This window comes from Acipenser ruthenus, chromosome 12, assembly GCF_902713425.1.
Source record: "Acipenser ruthenus chromosome 12, fAciRut3.2 maternal haplotype, whole genome shotgun sequence".
Classification (NCBI taxonomy): domain Eukaryota; kingdom Metazoa; phylum Chordata; class Actinopteri; order Acipenseriformes; family Acipenseridae; genus Acipenser; species Acipenser ruthenus.
Window position 1 is genome coordinate 29,749,948 of NC_081200.1, and position 22,120 is coordinate 29,772,067.

The 22,120-nt window shown below is 37.7% G+C and overlaps 1 protein-coding gene across 3 annotated transcripts; it reads left to right on the forward strand.

The window, feature by feature from the left end:
* Window positions 1-2,501: 2,501 nt before the first annotated feature.
* On the forward strand, window positions 2,502-20,674 carry LOC117416467 (WD repeat-containing protein 47-like). 3 transcript variants are annotated; one of them, XM_034027552.3, is made up of 15 exons: window positions 2,502-2,806; window positions 4,303-4,480; window positions 6,024-6,107; window positions 7,073-7,157; window positions 8,675-9,477; window positions 10,255-10,396; window positions 12,917-13,095; window positions 14,693-14,929; window positions 16,016-16,109; window positions 16,440-16,597; window positions 16,969-17,138; window positions 17,592-17,762; window positions 17,954-18,085; window positions 18,658-18,876; window positions 18,995-20,674. In XM_034027552.3, the coding sequence occupies exons 2-15, from the start codon at window positions 4,323-4,325 to the stop codon at window positions 19,135-19,137; spliced, it is 2,775 nt and encodes a 924-aa protein (XP_033883443.1). In that variant the 5' UTR covers window positions 2,502-2,806; window positions 4,303-4,322; the 3' UTR covers window positions 19,138-20,674. The 3 variants fall into 3 exon arrangements, with proteins under 3 accessions (XP_033883443.1, XP_058890768.1, XP_058890769.1); XM_059034785.1 differs by lacking the exon at window positions 2,502-2,806 and adding an exon at window positions 3,206-3,462; XM_059034786.1 differs by lacking the exon at window positions 2,502-2,806 and adding an exon at window positions 3,206-3,411.
* The last annotated feature ends 1,446 nt before the right edge of the window (window positions 20,675-22,120 follow it).

A 22,120-nucleotide genomic window follows, 5' to 3' on the forward strand; every position in this document is an offset into this window, starting at 1 on the left:
CTTGTTTGGAAGTTACACACAAGCACCATTTGAGTGAACGCAGTAGTGCAGCGTATTCTGCACATTCACCACTAGATGGCACCCCATTTGTTCTAGTGAATCTTATCAATTGAATGTAAAAAAAACAACAACAAAAAAACACATCACTGTCACACGCCAAAGTCTCCATATGCTATCACCTACAAAGGATGTTGTCGACTTTAGCTGGCCGCTTTCACACATATTAACACAATGGATCGTATTCAATTAGGGGTGCATTAAACATTATAGAAATAAATACGAATGAGACTGGCATAGACATGAGGTGAATAATTTCATTGATATACCGGCTTGTTGCAGAGCACTGTGCTGCAATACTGGTAACCAAATCTGCTGTGCTATCGTTTTATTATTTGAGAATGACCTACATTAAAGATGGAAGCCAGGGTGCTGGTTATTAGGCAGTTATTTACACATACCGCTCCGTGCACAGGCAGGAAGATGTATAATTGCATGGTTTGTAGTTTTTTTTTACATTTTATTTTTAATATCCAGATTGGATTTACAGTATATTTTCTCTAAAGGGTCTCAAAAACTAAACACACATAGTATAACTTTATTGTAAAAAATGACCTATTTTATTCATATAGATATATAGGAAACCGTATGATCCTGAGATTTACAGACACATTTAAAATGGTCTAAAGTTTTGTTTTTTTTTCCAAGTTTGTATGGTAATTTATAACATGGCAGTGTTTGTTCTAGAAACATTTTAGTATCAGACCCTGTAAATGTCAACTTTTTTTTTTTTTTTAAATACTTGAGAGTCTGCGTGTGGCCTTGAGTTTGGTGACTCGGTCGTTTTGGTTCCAACATTTCACCTGTTTTTTTTTTTTTTTTTTTGCCCTCTCCTTTTTAGGTGTGTCCCACGGTTAAAAATAGTTTTACCTTGTAAGTCAGTCTTGAAAATACCCTCTCTTTAGGGGTGTCGTTATCGATAAATCAAAAAGAACTGACCAAGCTTTGCATCCCTGACAACTAAACTACACATTGGAGCTGAAATTTGTTTCGTAGGAGCTATTATTACAAATCACAGATTGGCATCCTTTTTAATATTACAAACATAGGAGGAAGGGGGGGGATCGTAAAAGACAACGTAAAGCCCGCTATAGAAGATTTACATTATCACTCAGAACAATACATCAAGTTATATTGTAAATTATTGGTTTTGCATAAACACCCTTTGACATTTACATTTAACTTAATTGTTGATCTTATTTACAGAAAATGTATTAATTACTGAACTATTGAACTTCATGAACAAAAAATATCAATTAACTATTTACATAGAAGGTAGCAGTCTCATGGACAGTATTGCGTGATAGCAAACTTTTCTGCTATTTAAAACAAGCAAATTAATCGCGGGTTTTCAGCTGCTGCAAATCTGTGACTGTAATTTATAAAGGGGTCGGTCATACGCATCATACACATGGGAGCAGTCATACGCAAAAAACCCGGTTCCCTGAAAGAGAAGATAACCACCAACCTTGTGAGGTCGCATCACTTGTTGCATTCGCGGGTTCAATGCAAAAGAGGCTGATTCTCCGCTCAGTGACTATTACCTCGGTGAGACGGGACCAAAGACGTTACTCCACGGAGGGGCCTATATTGGCAGCTTTGCTAATGCTCAGCGAATACCTGACAAGCAGGCATATCCAAATTGGCGGTCATCTTTTCTTTCAGGGAAACGGGTTACATCGTAACCAATCGTTCCCTTTCAATTCGAAGATGACTGCCAATTTGCATACTTTTGAGAAAGTATACCAGAGCCATCATGAGGGAGAATGAGCGGAGAGCATCTGAGGGACACATCGGTACCACCATCTAGTGTTGGTGGTGTGAGGACCCTAGTGCCTATTAAAGGCATATGGAGCACCAGGGGTCCGAGGGTGTTGAAACACTGAGGTACTAAGGCTATGGAGCACCAGGGGCCCGAAGGTCTCGAGGGTACTGGGCGCAAGGCTAAAAAAGACCTTTAAGCGTGGAAGTGCTGAGGTGTACAGTCCTCGAGGTGCCGAGGGTGTCGAAGCACCCAGGCTATGGAGCGTAGGGGCACCGAGGCCACCGAGGGCGCAATGCACGGAGCTCAAAAAACCTTGAGGGCGTCGAAGCGCTGAGGTGTGGAGTCCTCGAGGTGCCAAAGCACCGAGGATCTGGGGCAGCGTGCCACCGAATGCACCGCTGCACAGACTTGAAAAACCTTGAGGCGTTACCCCGAAAGTATGCAAAGTGGCGGTCATCTTCAAATTGAAAGGGAACTGTCGGGGATGTAAACTTCACTGCCAACATGATGAAGAGTGGACAACAGAAAACTATGGAAGAATTACCGTAGTGTAAAAGTGACCATGCATATGTTTTACAGCCGTATTTACAGCGTAGCACAAAACATCAGTACAGTTTCAGAACTCGTTAATTGTGCAAATTTACCTATCGGCATGATAAAAGTCGCATTTACCTGTGTGCTACGATGTACACGGCTCTGCATCTGCAGGCTTAGGAATGAAGGCAGTGCCAAAGACAGCCCAGGGATGTGGGTCCTGCAAATGCCGGTGCAGATTGCTCGACTGTGATTGGCTATTCAGTGCAATCCGCTTGACAACCAGAGAGTCAACCAGCGAAGATACTGTGGGAGGAGACGACAACAAGAGAAAAGGGAGAAGCAACCGAGATTGTAAAAACAGTAAATAAATCACAAATCAAAACAGCAGTCTGTCTGTAAAACGGGACTGGAAATTAAAACAATATATGTATTTATAGCACTGAGGAGGTGAGAATTCACCACGTTTTATGTGGTACCGATTTAATGGTGGTAATGATGATGTATCTATTCTGCTGCTATTTTCCATGATCTAACTGTCACAACGGGATGTGTCGAGTGTATTGCTTGCTGCGTAATGATCCGATGTTAGTTTGACCGGTGTACGAAATATAAAAAATGTGTTTTATGTGATAATTTCGTCTCAATGGTTTCATTTTTTATGGTAATTACAACGATAACGAAGACAGACACTGTCCTAGGATTGAGCACTTGTTTATTTGTCACGATATTCAAGGCTGTATTTTAGATTTATTGTACAATGTAGTTTATGGTGTTGAAAAGCGGGTTGTGTGCATTCAGAGTCTGCTTTTTTTGTATACCGTGACAGTCGCTATCTAGATGGTCACTGTAACTGTAACTGTAAAGTAGTGGTTCAGACCAGCCCAAGAAACCTGCCAAATAGTGCTCGCAGTTGAAACTGAACAGGAGGCTGGGCAGTGAAGCCTCTGTCGCTTTCCTGCCAAATAATGAGCCCCCTGTCTAGAGTGAATTCTCAAAAAGCAGACAGAATGCAAACGGCAGGGTCGATCTGTTTGATGTCAATTTTCACAAAAGTGAGAGGCTGGTTTTGTTGCTTCAAATAAGGATGCACGTACGGGTCTAGAGTATGTTTGCTGCTTTTGTTTTAGTATTTTTTTATATATAATAGTTAATTGTTATATGTAATTTAATGTTTAGATATGTATTTGTTAATACTGTGTTTGTTGGTTAGCCTTTATGTTTTTAAGTAAGTGAATATGGATGGATATTGAGCCCAGCGTGTCGCATCCCTCGCAGCGCGCAGAATAGGACGGCGACACATGTTTACCCACTAAATATGTGCCTTAAATTATTGTATTTTAAAAGATCGTAAACGAACAGTTGTTAATGGAAGGCATTGAATATATGCGGGCTTTGGTGTTTTTATTGAATGGAGCTGTGCGCAGTATATATTGAATTTTGACTATGGTTAGACTTAAAGTAAAACCTTAAAACAATACGTTTAATGTGAAGTATCTGCATATTGTCCTATCTATCTATCTATCTATCTATCTATCTATCTATCTAGTAGATTAATAAATATATAGGTAACGTGTGTGTAATATATATATATATATATATATATATATATATATATATATATATATATATATATATATATATATATATATTCGTTTTTCTGTGTTACTCTGACAAAGAGACAAAAGTAACTTATCTTAAAGGAGGAGCTAGGGTTAGTTTCCAGACTCCAGTGCTTTCTGTGCATAACTGTCCCTTAAGAGTAAACACATTGTGTATCATTCACCCCCTACTGTTTACATAAACCAGAATGGGACAGCATGATGACAGGGAAAGAGCCCTATCTACAGTGGTTTACTGTGTCTTGGTATACATTGAATATTGGTGTTTTAGAAATGAAAAGTCCAACTGCACATTTAGAAGGAGTGTTTTTTTTTTTTTTGCAGTTCATTTCAAAGGTAACATAATGACAGCAGAAGAGACAATAAACATTAAGGAGGTGGAGATCATCAAGCTGATCTTGGATTTTCTGAACTCACGGAAGCTTCATATCAGCATGTTGTCTCTTGAGAAGGAGAGTGGGGTCATCAATGGCCTATACTCTGACGACATGCTTTTTCTCAGGTAGGTTGTGTATTGAAGAATGTTTAAATACGCAAATTGAGTTCATCAAATGGTTGGCCAAGGACTTTTACCGATATTAAAATGCATTCAGTGTGAATTTCGTTCTTTGAAACTTTTTCACCCAAATGATCACAAAGTATCCATTCATTTTGTGGCCTGTATTTGAAATTTACTCTATTTATGTAATCCAAATTATAGAGGGTATTCACTTTGGCAAAGATTGAGACATATAAACTCAATTAATAGAAAGAGTACCCTGACAATTAAAACCAAGGCAAACTGCTTCATCACAAAGAACTGTTTTCCAGGGTTCTGATGGCTCCCGCAGACTAAATTCCTTGTTCAAAGTAAATTACCTATTTTATTTGAAACTCTTTATAAATCATATCGAAATATTCTCAATTAAACTATTCCAGCCACAGACAATACTTGCTAATCTAAATTCATTGTTCTTCTTGATTATAAACATGGGTATAGGGGTTAAATTATTTTGTAAAATGTCAACAGCGTCATGGATTTCATGTTTCTTTCTTGCAAGCTTTGTGGGTTTTAGTGGAATTATTAAAAGAGAACCCCAAACTCAACAGTACAGCACTGTTAAAGTTGTGACAATTCTACATAGAAAGCCTGTTGGGAGAGCAACAGCTGTCTGGGTTTGAAACCCCTGTCAGCTAATTAAGGTATTAGATCAGATTAGTGGCCGTTTCCTGAAATGGCCTTTTGGATTACTGCTTTGAAATGCTTATAAAGTTCTCCACTAAACTTTATAGTTTATAGTAATATTTATTCAAGGTTACTGTATTTCTTATTGATTGAGATGTTGCTTAAAGTTGAAAGCTTGAAAATGTAGCTTCCCAATTTGTATATCTTCTGAGTAAGCAATTTTTATAATGAGGAGAAAAGATTGTATTTGCTCATGGAGAAGTTAGCAATGGTAGAGGAAGTAGCATTGGAAGCGGAATCTGTTTAGAATCTGTTTTATTCATTGTATATCTTTTTCAATATTGTAAGTTAAATGTACTGCATACCCCTGCAGTAGTGGCAAGTGTTACCGAAGGTCCAATTCTGTAAGTTCCGACCTTGCCTTTTGTTTGTGTTTCTGGCAGATACTTGAATATTTGTCTAAAAGGAAATAACTCATAAAGTGCCATCTTTAGAGTGCTAGTCGTTGGCTGTCCCGTCAACTGATAAATAATGTCCTTCTTATACATGGCAGATCTATTGTTGAAGTATAAAATGCAACAAAGAGAGAAATCAATTATGAAAACTTATGGATGAACCTAATGTTTTCCCTGATTTGTGTGACTTTCTGTAAGTTATCCAAAAAGATTACGGCAGTAACCCTATGCATCAGAATACCTCATTTGAACAATTTTACCATTAGCATTGGTTTTATTTAGCAATTCATCTGGATTTTTTTCTTTATTCTTGAATGTTTTCCCAATAGATGGATCAACAAAAAACATATTGAAAAAGAAAAAAATCGGTATATATATTTGCAAACTGTAGCATCTTATCCCTATTTTTGTTTTGTTTTATACAGACAGCTGGTACTCGATGGCCAATGGGATGAGGTTCTTCAGTTCATTCAGCCCTTGGAATGCATGGAGAAGTTTGATAGAAAACGGTAAATTAGATTGTTAATGGAAGCACACTCTTTACAGCAATTGTTTAGCAAACTTCATTAGCAGAATATTTTTTTTCAGATGACGAGGCTCTGTGATATATTAAAATGTGTTGTACTTTGTTTTCCACTGGTTCCAGTGTTTTAACATCAAATACCTTGATGTATGTCACAACGTTGTTTAGCAATTTCAGTACAGCATTCCTGAAAAACTAGAATGACCGAGGCAGAGTGAAGACTGGTATTAGGGACTGTAATTCAATTAGAAACTGATACTTCAGCACACTGAGAAGTATGTGGCTTAAAGGCTCTTGGTAGGATTTGTTTCATTTGGTAAGATACATACAGATTTCTGTCTTTTTGTGGAAAGTTAACCCTTTCAGTCCTGAATTATTTGTCAAGTTGAAGAATGCGAAATGAAGTTATATAATTCAAAAAGGAACTTCTTTAGTGAGTACACATGAGAACAGGACAAAGAGAAAATATTTTTTTGCATATATTTTATTTCATGGGACTTAGTCCCATCAGTACTTTAAGAACCCTAAACCCACATATTGAAAAATAACTTATGTAATTACAGTTGAGGAGTCTTTGGCCTCAAATGTCAAAACATGTTTGTATTCGCTTGTATAACAATACAGCTGATATCATATTTTTCTTACTAGCCTTTTATCACTACAATACAGAAACCTGATGTTAACATAAGGTAAGGTAAGCTAAAATAAGGCGGCACCTTGAGATTAAGTATAATTTGATTAACAAAGTATTTGTTTTAAGCATGGTTTTCCACGCACATAAGATTGCAGAAGTAGCCTCGAAGATTTATTTTTTTAAGAAAAAAAAAGAACGGAGCACCAGAGTAGAAAACCATGGCTCGTCTTAAACATTGAAAAAGGAACCAAACTTTTTTGTTGCAGAATTGTAAAATCACAGTAGTGTTATGAGACTTTTTTTTCCTTTCCCTTTAGATTCCGGTATATAATAATGAAGCAGAAATTCCTTGAAGCCTTGTGTGTGAACAACGCAATGTCAGCAGAGGACGAGCCCCTGCATGTAAGTTGCTTATTAAACTGCTGATTAAAAAAGGAACCGTGCCCAAATGGGAAGGTGTAGCTCGAAAATGTGGTTTCATCAAATAAACCCAACTCCAGAATGTCCCTGTGCTATAGAGATATCAGAAACGGGATATAAAATACTTCTAAAATGTTATTTCTGAAAACTAGACCTAAAGTGACATGTTGTCAACAGGCTGGCTGTAGGGGTGACGTCAGGCCAGGAAATTAAACCAAAACACACAGCAAATGCAGGCAAAACTGAGACGCTGCGGCGCTCAGTGTTTTATTAACACAAATAAAATAAAAGGTTTGAACAAAACAAAACACTTATACACAAAACAAACGGCACTTTGGCCAAAATAAATAAACAAAACAGACGAACAGTGGACGAACACTAAACAAACAACATGTATCGTGCTGATCTAGGTCAGCATGGATAGCAGTTGTTATTCTTTATCTGATTGTAATCTCCTCTCTCTCTCTCTCCCTCTCCCTCTCTCTCTCTCTCTCTCTCTCTCTCCCGTTCTCCACTCACCAAACACCCAACCCTGAGTGAGTGACGCATGCATCTATATATACAGCCAAGGGAGGAGAGTAGTTTATGAAATATAACTACACTGTAGAACATGTTTTTTAAATTCAAGTCAGGTATTGTGCAGTCCAGAGTCATTCATTATTATGTATAACTAAAGTCTTATACACTTCATTGTTCCCTTTAAGGTATTTAACAGTAATAGTCAAATAACATTGATGATATCAATGAACGATACCATTTGAAAGATGCTGTGTAAAGTTATGTATATACATTTTTTTTTTTACAGGTCCACAATTATAAGTGTCTTTTTTTTTAAAATCCAGACCCTTGCATTTTAAAGATGAGAATGCATAATATGGCTTATTTTAACTATGGTCCAATCTAGTGAGAAATGTTCACCAGCTTTCCTGTAGAATGGCCCTAATGAATGTATACAGTCTTACTCATGGAGAGGGAATCTTTCCTAATCCATCATCTGACTTGTTGTGTCAGATGTTTTAAAAAACTAAACGCCTAGGTTTTACCCTTCTCTTTTTGAACTTTTGGTTTTAAAAATGTGATAGAAAGGTGGCAGTGTGTAAAGGTTTATATTGCACATGTGAATTGTGTGTGAATAATATGGGCGGAAAGTGAGGAAGATACTATAACAACTTGTTTTCAAATCCCTTGCAAGCAACTGTACCTATTACAGTTCATTCTGCTGTAAAGCCTTGCATATATTAATGAAATATGATGCAAGCCATACTCATTGACCATAAATATTACAGACAATTTACTGTATTCTAATGGAAGTTTATATTATGTAAATATATATCAAATGACACAAACTGTAATAACTGTGAGCTGTTGAGGTTGTTCTTGTAGTCCTCCAGAATAATCAAAATACAGACCTGTCACATTACCGCCCTTGTTAATCCTAATTGACAGTTTAACATAAAATGATGTATAAACTATTTTTGTTACATTGTGTTCTATTCCAGCTGGAATTTACAATGCAGGAGGCTGTCAAGTGCCTCCATAGCCTAGAGGAGTACTGCCCCTCCAAGGACGACTATAGTAAACTCTGCCTGCTGCTCACCCTGCCTCGTCTGACCAACCATGCAGAGTTCAAGGACTGGAACCCTAGCACGGCACGAGTGCAGTGCTTCGAGGAGGCTTGCATCATGGTTGCAGAGTTCATCCCCGCCGACAGAAAGCTAAGTGAGGCCGGCTTCAAGGCCAGCAACAACCGTCTCTTCCAGCTGATCATTAAAGGGATGCTTTACGAGTGCTGCGTGGAGTTCTGCCAGAGCAAGGCCACTGGAGAGGAGATCACTGAGAGCGAAGTGCTGCTGGGTATCGACATGCTTTGTGGCAACGGCTGTGATGACTTGGATTTAAGCATGCTCTCGTGGCTTCAGAACCTGTCCCCCAGCATTTTCTCTTGTGCATTCGAGCAGAAAATGCTCAACATTCATGTGGACAAGCTAGTGAAACCCACAAAAGCTGCACACACGGACCTCCTGACTCCTCTAATTAATAAGCTTTCTCCGTACCCATCATCTCCAATGAGGCGGCCCCAGTCGGCTGATGCCTACATGTCTCGCTCCTTGAACCCTGCGCTGGACGGCCTCTCCTACGGACTGACCAATCCTGATAAGAGAGTCACAGACCTGGGCAGCAAGACTTCTGCAATGTCTCACTCCTTTGCTAACTTCCATTGTCCTGCGGGTCAAAACCTGAGCAGAAGCCTAATGCTAGAGAACACAGATTGTCACAGTATTTATGAAGAGTCCCCAGAGAGGTAGGCTATTTATTTAACTATGCAGCCATTTAAATTGGATATAACTTGGTGTATTTGCACATTAAGTTGTAGTTGGACTAGTGGCATTTCCTGCTTAGATGTACTGGGCTTGTGCTACTGGGTGTTTCAGCCTCCTCTCCAATTGAAAAGCTGTAGGACTTGTATGTTCTGAACTCTGGTTACAATGACAATTATATTACTTCTAGGACTATCTTTATCCAGCATTGCCATACAGAAACCCTTTTACATTTGTATTCATGCTGATTAAATAAACAACTTTCCAATCTGATCCACAAGCAGTTAGGAAATGTGTTGGATCTTTCATAACTCTTAGCAATACATTTTGATGATTTAAAAAGAAAAAAAAAACTAGTACAAAGTCAGTGCCAGGAGTTAAGCAGGACAAAGTGCCCCATTACAGGATGAATGATTGGCAGGTCAAATGCAAATTATAACATGTCAGGTTAGTACTGGTACTGATGCCAAACCACAATGTACATAGAAGATTTCCCTTTTAAAATTCAAATTAATCCACACATGTTGCTACATTTACTCTTGGTACACGTGGGAGAATATTCTACTGACTGAGTCAGTAAAATTATTGATTTAAACTACTGTATCAAGTTTCAATCAGGCTGCACATGCTAGTTCTACCTCAGTGTTCTAGTTTTGTACCATTAGCATAATTAAATAATGTAACATGTATACAAATCCTTAATATTTATTAAATGATTTGAAAAGGTATGTCATACAACATTTATTTATACATTTTCTTAGGACCGAGACGCCTGTTGATGGACTTATGAATTCCAGTGGCCATCGGACTTTGTGTGAGAGTCCAATTCCAACCCCAGCCCCAGTGAGTGAGCCTGTCCCACCTGACTCAAGCCAAGGACCAGGAAAACCAGAGAAGAATGAGGTAACTGGAGGGATGAAACCCAGCATGGAAATGACTTGAGATTTGCAGTGAACACTCCAGATACTGTTTATCTCAATATTCTGCACTGGCAGAGAATCTTCAGATGTTTTCAATTGGTTCATTTGTATCCAATATTGTCACTGTTTTTTGTATTTTAATGTACAGGAGAGCTCAGGAATAAGTTGAAGAAGCACATTGTGCTTTAGAGGGTTGGTTTATTATGCTGTGCTTTCACTGTTTTCCTGTAGCACTCGTCGTGAAAACCTTATTTGCATGGCTGGCTGCTGAATAAGAACAGGCACTGGCCACAAAGGCAGCATGGAACAGCTGCTGCACTGTCTTCACTAGAGGATTATGACTGCTAATGAATAAGGCTGTTGTAAGGATCTTATTCAGATATGTGCTGCTTTGAATATCAAGTAAAGCTTGAATGAGCTGGTGTTTGGGTGAAAAAACATGGCATATGGAAAGAACTGGTAATTTTCCTTATGGAGTTTGGAAGGTACAAGTTTAAATACAATCAACATGAAAACAATGATGTGTCCCCCCCCCCCCCCCCCCCCCCCAAGGACAGTATAAATTAAGATTTGGCCTAACAGGGCCTTTATCACTTACCCAGATGAAATGTCTTAAATGATTGATAACATGCACCAGTGTCTGTAGGATGCCTGCTGGCGTCTTGAGCTTGATCCATCCTCTAATATTCCAAAACAAAGGACTGAATACAAGGGCTCTGGTCAAATGAGTGCCTTGATTTAAAAATATGTGAGCATGGTGGATTTTTTGTTCTAATGTAGTGCATTGTTTTACAAGTACATTCTTTCATACATCTGAGAGTAGAAACCCAGGCCAGGGGCTACACGCAGAGGGTATACCACACTGTAAATGTAAGCCAATGCATTTCTTGATCATTTAAATCTCTTGTGACCCTGGACACATCTGAACCGCAGACCGTAAATAAAGATTCTCTGACTGATTTTTCAATTTGAGTCGGCTTATCTACTCCAACATGTCACAGAGGGTGGTTTGATTGGTAGGACACTGTTAAAATCTCATCAGCCAGTAGTGCAAAACCTCAAGCTTAAAGAGACACTGTGAGGTCGCACACAGATAAAGTATAAATGTGTGGTTGTGGTGGAGATTTACTTTGTGAGGGAGCTTGTGTGCTTTCAATGATTTATTATCAACGCCCTCTAATGCAAACCAAACCAGAATGCAGTCCTGCAAACAAAATAACTTGCATTCCTAGCACGTTCATAAATACTTTAAGCTACCTCCCAGACAATTCTTTTTATATACATATGTGAAGAGTAGAAAATGGTAGGTAAATGTGTAGTCTACTTAGGGAAATGCTTTCCAAAGCTACTGTATAGCAACATCAAGGGAAAGGCATGGAACAAGCACTCTTTTTTTGGTGTGTAATTCTGTTGGTGGTGACAGACTGAAGCAAACCATGAAAGGATGCCTTTAATAAATATTATCTTGACAAACTTTCTACCAGACCCCAAAATAATGTCCTGTATGCTATGATAAAGTTACTACTAGTTTTGAATTCCATAAGGATCCATGGGTTTGTCAGGAACTTGCTCATCATGTTGCTGTAATGGGAAACCTTTCAAAGTAAATTGTCTCCTAATTTGCCCTTCAAAAGATAAGCAGCGCAGTGTTTCTTGGTGTTTAGAGGGGAGGAGAGGTGGAAGCAGATTATCCCCAGAGAAATTGGAAAGAATTACATTTTTTTAATTTTATTCTTTTTAAATAATCAACTAAATTGTAATGACAATGGGATTATACAACCCTTACTGATGCTTTATATGGAAAAGAGAAGTCACTCTAGCATGCTTAACACAGATTTCTTAGGATTAGGAAAAATACCACTTTGAGACCCACAGTCTCTCTTTAGTCATGTACTTGTGGTATAAGCTAATTGAAACTTTTCGTCGCATTGTGTCTTCCTTTACACATTATTAGTTGCTACTAATGGCATTATTGTAAGGCAGCAGTGTGGCGTAGTGGTTAGGGCTCTGGACTCTTGACCGGAGGTTTGTGGGTTCAATCCCCAGTGGGGGACACTGCTGCTGTACCCTTGAGCAAGGTACTTTTCCTAGATTGCTTCAGTAAAAACCCAACTGTATAAATGGGTAATTGTATGTAAAAATAATGATATCTTGTAACAATTGTAAGTCGCCCTGGATAAGGGCATCTGCTAATAAATAAATAATAATAATTATTATTATTTGTAGCTGTGAAATGCATGTAAATGGGGCTGTAAATTCTAATATATATATATGAAAACATAAGTAAATAAATGATCTTTCACAGAATTCTCAAAAAGTTCTAAAATGCTATAATCCAATGATGACAATTATTTAGTTGGATTATATATTGATTTAACAAAAATATATGTATTTATATATATTGTCCTAAATAATATTGTACACCTGCGCCACAACTTCTGTTTCAGAAGTAGGTAAGAGCGGTGGAGTAATGAAAACTCAAGTGTTTCCTGTTCCTCCACAGCTGCGCGAGTCCACAGAACAGTTCCAGGAGTACTATCGCCAGCGCATGCGTTACCAGCAACACCTGGAGCAGAAGGAGCAGCAGAGGCAGCTGTACCAGCAGATGTTACAGGAGGGGGGAGTGAACCAGGAGGACGGGCTTGATCAACAGCAGAACCTTACTGAGAAGTTTCTCAACAGGTCAGCCTACGCCTCCCACACTACCTTTATATTCAAGTGGGGGTTGATTTTGGAAGAAGTACTTTATTCCACTTACATTGAAAGGCATTTTGCAGGATTCCGGGTATTAGGATTCCAAATAACTTGCATCTAGTTTTTTTTGTAACCATGATTCTGAATACAACAGGAATTGTTCCAGAGAGCATGCTTACACAGAATTCATAATGCTTCCAAGTGAACCACAAAGTGCAACCTCACCTGTTGCGGTAGTATCCTAAATATGATGCCTTGCATGTAACCATGAAATTGAAATGTGTGAATGATACTGTCTTGTAAAAGCCATACTCAGAACAATCTAATATTTAGAATACTGCTTTCATGTACATGTACCAAATCGCTCATTGAACCTTGTGTTGATTTAGAACCAATTTAATCAAGGAAACAGAAATCTGATAAAAAGGGGGATGAAGAGGGCTGTTTGAGATGATTTCAATCTTAGACATCAAAACTAAAAACATCTTAGTTTTTGAGTATATTTGAAATCCACACTATGTAGTGGATCACTATGAAAGGTTAAAAAGATTCATAGCAGCCTCTTGAATGCCAGTGAAATCACCTGGCCTGCTATACTGAGAATATTCTCCAGTGTCCCGTAAATAAAAAGTGTTTGCTGCTGAGGCCATATTGAGCTTAGGCGTCACAGCTCAGATTTGTTTGTCAACCTAAATATATCTCTGTGGGGGAAACAATCTGAACACTAATTTGGCGTAAGATTGTCACTGTCTGCCAAAAGGGACAGATGTGTTTGCCATTGTACAGGCTACACTTTCTGATGTGCCTGAAGAGAACTCATTATTGTTGTTCTCTGTATTCCTTGTACATGTTAAAGGTCTAAGCGCTACAGAGCATCACATATCGCGTTTAGTTGTGAACTATATTCTGAATGTACTATATATTATTTTTTTGCAATTAGTTAAACTATTGTTTTATCTTGTTATACGTTTAAACCTTTATTTTATAAGCTTTTGTTAACAGCCCTGCCTTGGGGGTGTTCAGCTGTCCTTTTTGTGACCTAACACCCCCTCCAGATGGTGGTGCCAACACTGGGGCACTGCTAGAAATCACAAGGGACATAACCCTGTCTGCACGTAGCAAATTACTACTTCTACTTATATAAGCTGTCCAACTTGAAGTTTTAGGCTACAATTTAATCAAATCTGCCCCAAAGCAACATCCTAATTATAAAATTCATTACTGGTACTCAGAAAATAGTAACCAGTAGTCTTTGGCTGTCATGAGTTTTTTGCTTTCAAAACTAAAGGACACATAGACTAATTTGGCTGAGAATAACTTTAAAGGTAGTGTTTATTGTGCACATTGAATTATTCTTATTATTTTATGAATTTCTGGAGTTGCATGCAACAATCAGTAGGCTATTTCAACATCTCTCAGATCAGTAAAGTAGTTGTTAAAATGAGAGTAAAAAAAGCTTTATTTGGAAATGGAGCCTGGAAAAACTGAATCAGATTAATAAGTAGTTCTCTGTTCTTTACCAAGCACAAAAAACACAGCAGCAAATAGGATTTTGATAAAGAACCGTGTTGTCTTTCTCCTGCAGGTCTATTCAGAAGCTGGAGGAGCTGAATGTTGGAATAGATGATGTGGGTGGCGAGGTGCAGTCTCTCAATCCGCAGTGCAATGGAAACAATATAAACTGCAGCCCTGCTGATGGCAACGTAACACCTGAAAATGGCCATCAGAAGGAAGGCCAAAAAGTGGCCACCAGCACTCCCCAGAAAGTTGGAGCAAGAGGGATACCTTCCTTAGATGAGTCCCCAGTTTTTTTGTGTCAAGGGTAATAATTTTATATTAAAACGATTTATACCTGCAATTACTAGCTAACAGATGAGACAAGTGATAGCATTTAAAAAGATTAGACTTTAACCATGACCTAATAATGAACACATAATCATGAGTGTGTTTTAAAAAAATCTCTTTAAAAAAATACAGGTGTGTGAGGGTGAGGACCTCACTGTAATATTGAACTACATGTTATTGCGATTGTTATTCTACTGGCGATAGAGCCGAGGGTTTATTATGTATTGTGCATGCTGTTGATCAAGTGTGTTATATGACGGTGTATTGCTGTAATTAGATTAGGGCACTTCCATTAATGAAGTTACCGTAGCTACATGTGGCACAAGGGTTTTGTTATAGCCATATGTTCGGTAATCTTCCAATGGAAGGGATAATGCTGATTTTCTATTTACTGGTAATGGTTAAGGACAAGACAATAATAATGATAATGAGTGAACAATGTAATAGTGTAACGTGTTTGTAGACAGGGATGGCATTCATGCAGGTTAAGCAAATGCATATACATGAGAAGAAACATGTTTAATGTAAAATATATGAATGATTTATTGTAAAATTATGAATGTTAAATAATTTATTTTTGTATAAAATGATTCCATGTGAAAATGTTTGCTGAATAATTAATCCTGTTAGGAGTAGGCGGGCTGGAGATTATTTAATGCCGTGTCTTTCCTTAGGAGAGGAGAGAGGATTATTATATCAGTCAGTGTATTTACAAGCTAGTCGGTGAGCATTAGTTGTCATTTGCAAAATTTGTGTGCAGTATCCAGTGCCAAAATAAACATTTATAACACTACCACAGTGACACTTTCCTGCATTTTAAAAGACCTCTGTGTTCCTGAGTAAGTAATGTGATTGAGGTGGGGGGAGGCTCGGACCATGACCTCGTTACAAGGTGCAATAGTTATAAAACAATTGATGAGCAGGAGAGGAGTATGTCACAGGGCTGATTCTGCAGCCAATGGTAAATTCAGTGGTTTATTCCACAGTCACATTTTAAAGTATTTTATAGTAGATATCTAGCAAGGTCATTTAAGAAATACATTTGTTTTGTTTGCCTTTTCAGTGCAAACTCTGTAGGTGAGCTTCGAGACCATGCTGCACAGCCGCTGCATTCGGAGGATCCTGCATTCTCCCCAACACGTTCAAGGAGAGAAGAGGTGAGGATAATATAGAAATATATAATAGAAACATATTTTGGAAGAATGCTCACTGTACTAAAACATAGCAGATGCTAACTTGTTTACAGTTTTGCTAAAAAAGATTGTGAGAGAGTCTGTTTCTACCACAACCTAAAAACAGAAAAAAAACACTCAAGTACTGTAAATATGAATTGACCAGAGGTTTGCATAACTATGTATGGAAAAATGTGTACTTAATGGAAATCAAATCAGAACTATGTGAACACTTACAAACCCAGTGCAAATATTGCTATTAACAGAAGCGATAACATGGTGGTAAATTATTGTTGTTGCCTCTTAAATGTCTAGGGTGAAAAAGCTAAAACCCAGTTTGTTGCCATTAACACCATGGAAGACACACAGGCTGTCCGGGCTGTTGCCTTCCATCCCAGCGGAGCGTTGTATGCTGTGGGCTCCAATTCCAAAACACTGCGTGTCTGTGCCTACCCAGAGGTACTAGATCCAAGGTAGGAGGTGCTCTTCCTAAGAAATCTATTCTAAAAAAAAAAATACATTCTGTAGAATCTTTTGATATTTGCTCAAACAAGTCATTATAGCACAAATGTGACAGGCAGTGCTATTAGTCTGAAGTAATGGAGAAACAGTTCAGTAGACAGTGAAATGACAGTTCAGCCACTGACTGATGTGCGACCTAGTGCTCTGGTATGATCATCATCAGCACCAATAATAAACTATATAACTATAATTGTCTATACTTGTCTACAGTATTTTGTTTTCTTGCATAACCTGCCAAAAGCAATTCCAGTTTAAAGTATGATTTATATTATATATAAAAATGAGTACATATTGTTAATGGTTTTTTTTTTTTTTTCTGCAGTGCTTATAGCACCCCTAAGCAACCTGCAGTGCGCTTTAAAAGGAACAAACACCACAAGGGGTCCATATACTGCGTGGCCTGGAGTCACTGCGGACAGCTGCTGGCAACGGGTTCCAATGACAAATACGTGAAAGTCTTACCATTCAGTGCTGAAACTTGCAATGCTACAGGTGAGGTCATATGAATATACAAATAAAGTAAACAGTGTGCTGAATGTTCTATTTTTATCTGGGCACCCACCACAAATTTAAAAACTCGGTGAATATATTGTCTAGTTTTTTTTTCTTCTATACTCAGTGTCATGCAGCTCAAGTATAAATTTGATAAATTACAAGAATTTAAAATATTTTATTGATTTGGTCGATAATCACAATTATTGTGATAATTTACAGACAATAATCGATAGCTGAAAATGTCATTATTGTCCAACCCTAATATGGAGTCTTGCAATCTGTATTTAAACCTTGGATCCTCAAAACCTAAAAAGACTGCTGAGTGTTTCCCTCCTAATGTTGCCAGAGTGGGTCAAGAGAACGGAAATGTGAAAATGTTTCAGGTCAAATTCTTTTCCCCCTTGCCTTGTGGTTTTCTGTCATTGCTTAAACAGCTGTTTGTTCGTGCAGGCCCAGATCTGGAGTTCAGTATGCATGATGGCACAATTCGGGACCTGGCTTTCATGGAAGGTCCAGAAAGTGGGGGAGCTATTTTAATAAGCGCTGGCGCTGGAGACTGCAATATTTACACCACAGACTGTCAGAGAGGGCAGGGCTTACACGCTCTGAGTGGTCACACAGGTAGGAGGCTTAGTAGGGAAAACATACTTATTTTTTTTATTTTTTTTTAGTTGCAATATTCTTTTAAATGTGGACGTTTCAATGTAATTGCATATAATTGTAATTACCGGATTTAATGTAATGATATGCAAAATGTGTGCATAATACTGTTTGTAATGTAATACTGGTAATGTTGTCCTGTTTGGATTCAGGTCACATTTTGTCGCTCTACACCTGGGGAGGGTGGATGATTGCATCTGGCTCACAAGACAAAACGGTGAGGTTCTGGGACCTGAGGGTGCCCAGCTGTGTCAGAGTCGTGGGCACTGCTTTGCATGGATCAGGTAAGAGCTTGCAAGATAGCCATGCCACTAATGTATACTTCAGAGGAAAGGGTGTCCTGTGGGAATCTTCTGACAATACAGTCAAGTTTTGTTTTCCCTGTTGACCCTTTAAATCAAGCTGAAATAAAGGGTATACTTTACTCATTCATAAATTAGGTGCAGAGTTTGGTTTCAGACATTACATTGAAATAACTGACTAAAGTGTGAATGGAATAGTAATAGTATTTCAAATACAAGTAATGGTACTGTTCACTTTTGTAATGTGGGAATTTACATATGAGGAATTTACTTTTATTTAAAGACTGCAGTAAAATGAAATAGTGTTGTCACAAGGGGGTCACTGCTGTCTTTTTTTTCAACTTCTACAATCAATTAGATTACACTCTTCTGTATGCTGTTAAGTTAAAGTAAAAACCATTGAACCATTAATCGGTTTGTAATGCAAGGCATCGATAAAGACTTTTCATTGAAACATTTGTCTTTTTAGTACTGTTAAATTTAACAGATGACCTAAGATAATGTGAGTGGTATTGCAATGTTACCAGGCTTCCAATCCATCGCTTGTGTTACAGGCAGTGCTGTGGCATCCGTGGCTGTCGACCCCAGTGGGCGTCTCCTGGCTACGGGTCAGGAGGACACTAGCTGTATGCTGTATGATATAAGAGGGGGGCGGATGGTGCAGACCTATCGCCCTCACAGCAGTGACGTCCGCTCCGTCCGCTTCTCTCCCAGGGCGCACTACCTGCTGACTGGCTCCTATGACACTAAAGTCATGATCACAGATTTGCAAGGTAAACTTTGGTTCAGACCCCACAAAGGAGAAGAAGCCTTGGGGATATGGCAGTTGACTTCACCAGATGTCATCTTATTCATGTACATCAATTTTCTTTTTTCCCTTCTTTACTTTAGGAGACCTTACCAAACAGCTTCCACTCACAGTCGTTGGGGAACATGCGGACAAGGTGATACAGTGCAGATGGCACACACAGGATCTGTCCTTCTTGTCTTCATCTGCAGACAGAACTGTCACCCTGTGGACTTACAATGCATAGGACTGTAACACTTTTATGCAGGTGAAGCACAGAAACTCCTACCTGAATGGACTGGAAAGGTTTAACGTTAATACTGAAATTGACAAAACTCATCCAGTGGACAAATCCTGGGGTGGCACATATTGGTGTGTCTCGCGCTATGCTTGTGCTGATGAAAGTGTTTAAATTATTTTGCTGGGCGTTCAGTCTTCCACGTGCATCTATGCTTCTGTGACTAATTATAGTCCTGTAGCTTGTATACAATGGATGTTGTTTTTTAGTAAGTGTGCACGTGAAAAAAAAGCCTAAATTAATGTGTTGCAGTTTCATTAATGCATTCCCTAATTTTGTGCCTGCAGCTGATTTAATTAGGGCAACAATGCACAAAACTTTAACCAACTTCTACACCCTAACGTAGGATCATTCTAATGGTTTATATAATGGGCGCTGCTCAAGTGGTAAAAAATAGCTGCAAAATAAGATGCTAAACCTTATACATCCCCGTGTTAAAACCATGCAGTGTTAAAGATCTGGTGCCTTGATCAATCAGTTTCCATAAATAGCTTTATTTATATAGATGGGTCTCTCTGTTTTACAATTCCTCCTTGAAAACTCTTTAGAAATAGCAGATCAGTCCAAAGCTGTTTTCACAGTTGTTGTATAGGTTGGCAAAATGTATTCGGTATGGTTGGTGGAGAACTTTATGCTGTAGAATTAGGTCACTAATTGTAAATATGGCAAATGTGTATGAAACTTTTAAAAGAACACATTTTTCAAAAAAATTAATTCTTAAGAATCAGTGTGGTTGATCTCAAAGTTGTATTTATTGCTGCAGTCCAAGCTGATAATACTGCTTGTGAAAAAAATTGCTTGTTCAGTATTTAATAGGGAATAAAAGATCCTATTCTACTTGTGTGTGTATATAAGAAGGCCAGTAACTATAGAGCACAGATTTGGTTAGTTTTGCATTGATTGTTTTTAACATCTTTCCCTTTTTGTATATCATGCATATGTGTTTAGGATACCGTAGAAGGTATAATTCGATTGCAGGCAGCCCGAGGCAGTTTATGTAATTGCAGTTTCAAATGACAGCCTGTGCCTGTACTCAAAGGGTACTGTTTTATATAAATATTTCAGTTTAAATATGTGCACAAAAGCATGGCATACACATATGCATGATTGTAGAAAAGAGCAAATGTTTCAGATTATCTCCATTACACTCCACTTATTGCTTTCCTTTGGCTAATTTTGCACTTCCTTTTTAAAACACAACAAAATTGCTATTGCTTAAGAAATGCAGCTCGTACTGTATTAATGCTTTGATTTCTCTTCTTATTGTACAGTTTTTTTTGGTTTAAATTAAAAGCCGAAATTAAAGGTATAGGTTATTATATTTAATTTATTTGTAATGTAGTTTGTTTCTGTTTATACTGTCTGTGCACTTACAATAAGTAGCTTTTTTTTAAAAAACATTGGTAAAAAACAAAGTGGCAAAAGTGATAGAATTATGGAAGTCTGACAGTGCTGTGTTCTCTCAATAAAAGCCTTTGACACTTCATTTACGTACACCTGTTGCCTCTTTCTCAAGAAGATTTACAGTAATAACTGAATGAGCAACGTTTACACTCCACAATATGGGATGTTTTTAACTGTAATGTGTTTTTGTGTTACTGCAAATACTATTACTACTGTATGGTACCCAAGAAAGATCCACTACTAGATGGACCTAAAACCGTGTCTGGAAAGAGAATCAAAAGGTATTTGCAGGTCTGTACTTGGAGTTCCAGAAGTACATAGAAAGTGATGGGTTTATGGGGTGGTTATACAACTACAAATACCCCAAGGGTGCTTGTCACACCTTTAAGTCAAGAACAGACAACATCTGAGATGCAGTGGCAACCAATACATCACACATCAATCAAGACAGACTGTTCGTTTCACTTGTTTTGCATTGTCGGTTTTTCTTCTTTCTTGGAGGTTGTCCTGATACCACGATTGCACAGCTGAAAGCCACCTAGTTTTTTTTTTCAATCTTTTCTGGTATTATTTTTGCATACAATACTGTACACACACAGATGCAAACCTTGCATTGATGTATTACTATTTACTGTTTGGTAATGAATCACTAATGCCAGAAACATTATTCTATACTAAATATTTCTTCACAAAAAATAAATTATATATATATATATATATAAATTAATTAAGTTGTTATTGTAGGGACTGGGATTCATTCCTATAACAATACATTTTTATTTATTACCCATTAGTAACACACATACCATACAATTAACTGTCACGGTGGCAGTCATGATGATGTGAAACTGCATTATGTTAAAATAACTGCCCACTGTCTCCATACAGTGATACAGTGTTTTTATATGTGTGTGTGTGTGTGTATATATATATATATATATATATATATATATATATATATATATATATATATATATATATATCGGTAAATCTATAGATTAGCCAGTAAATGTATAGATTTTACTGTTTTTTTAATAGCAGTTTGTAGACACGTTTTTACTTTATATTGTCAGAATAAATACATACATGTGTGGAAAAGTTTTATTACATGCCTCTACTTTCTTGAGAAGCTATTTTAAGTACTAAGGATATGTATTACTTTTGTATACGTTCTGGCATTTGATTGGTTGGGCTAATAAACGTATCTTCAGAACAGTTCACTTGAATCTGATTCTGCTTTGCTTGAACGTTAGTTATAAAAAGTTATTCCATAAAATGGGAATTCAGATTATGGTAATCTCTTTTGTCACAATACTGACACCTGGTGGTTAATTTATTGAAAGCTATATGTATATATTCAAGGAAAGTAGGCTACTAAACAATTACCTGCATATCAACAAACTTTAGCTAGGATCTCAAATTGCAAATTGCAGGTGTATTATTTTTTCAAATTTTTTGCTAAAATAATTAGGTGTATGTCTGTCAATTAAAAAAGCAAAAAAGTAACTTTTTTGGTCTCAAAACAAAG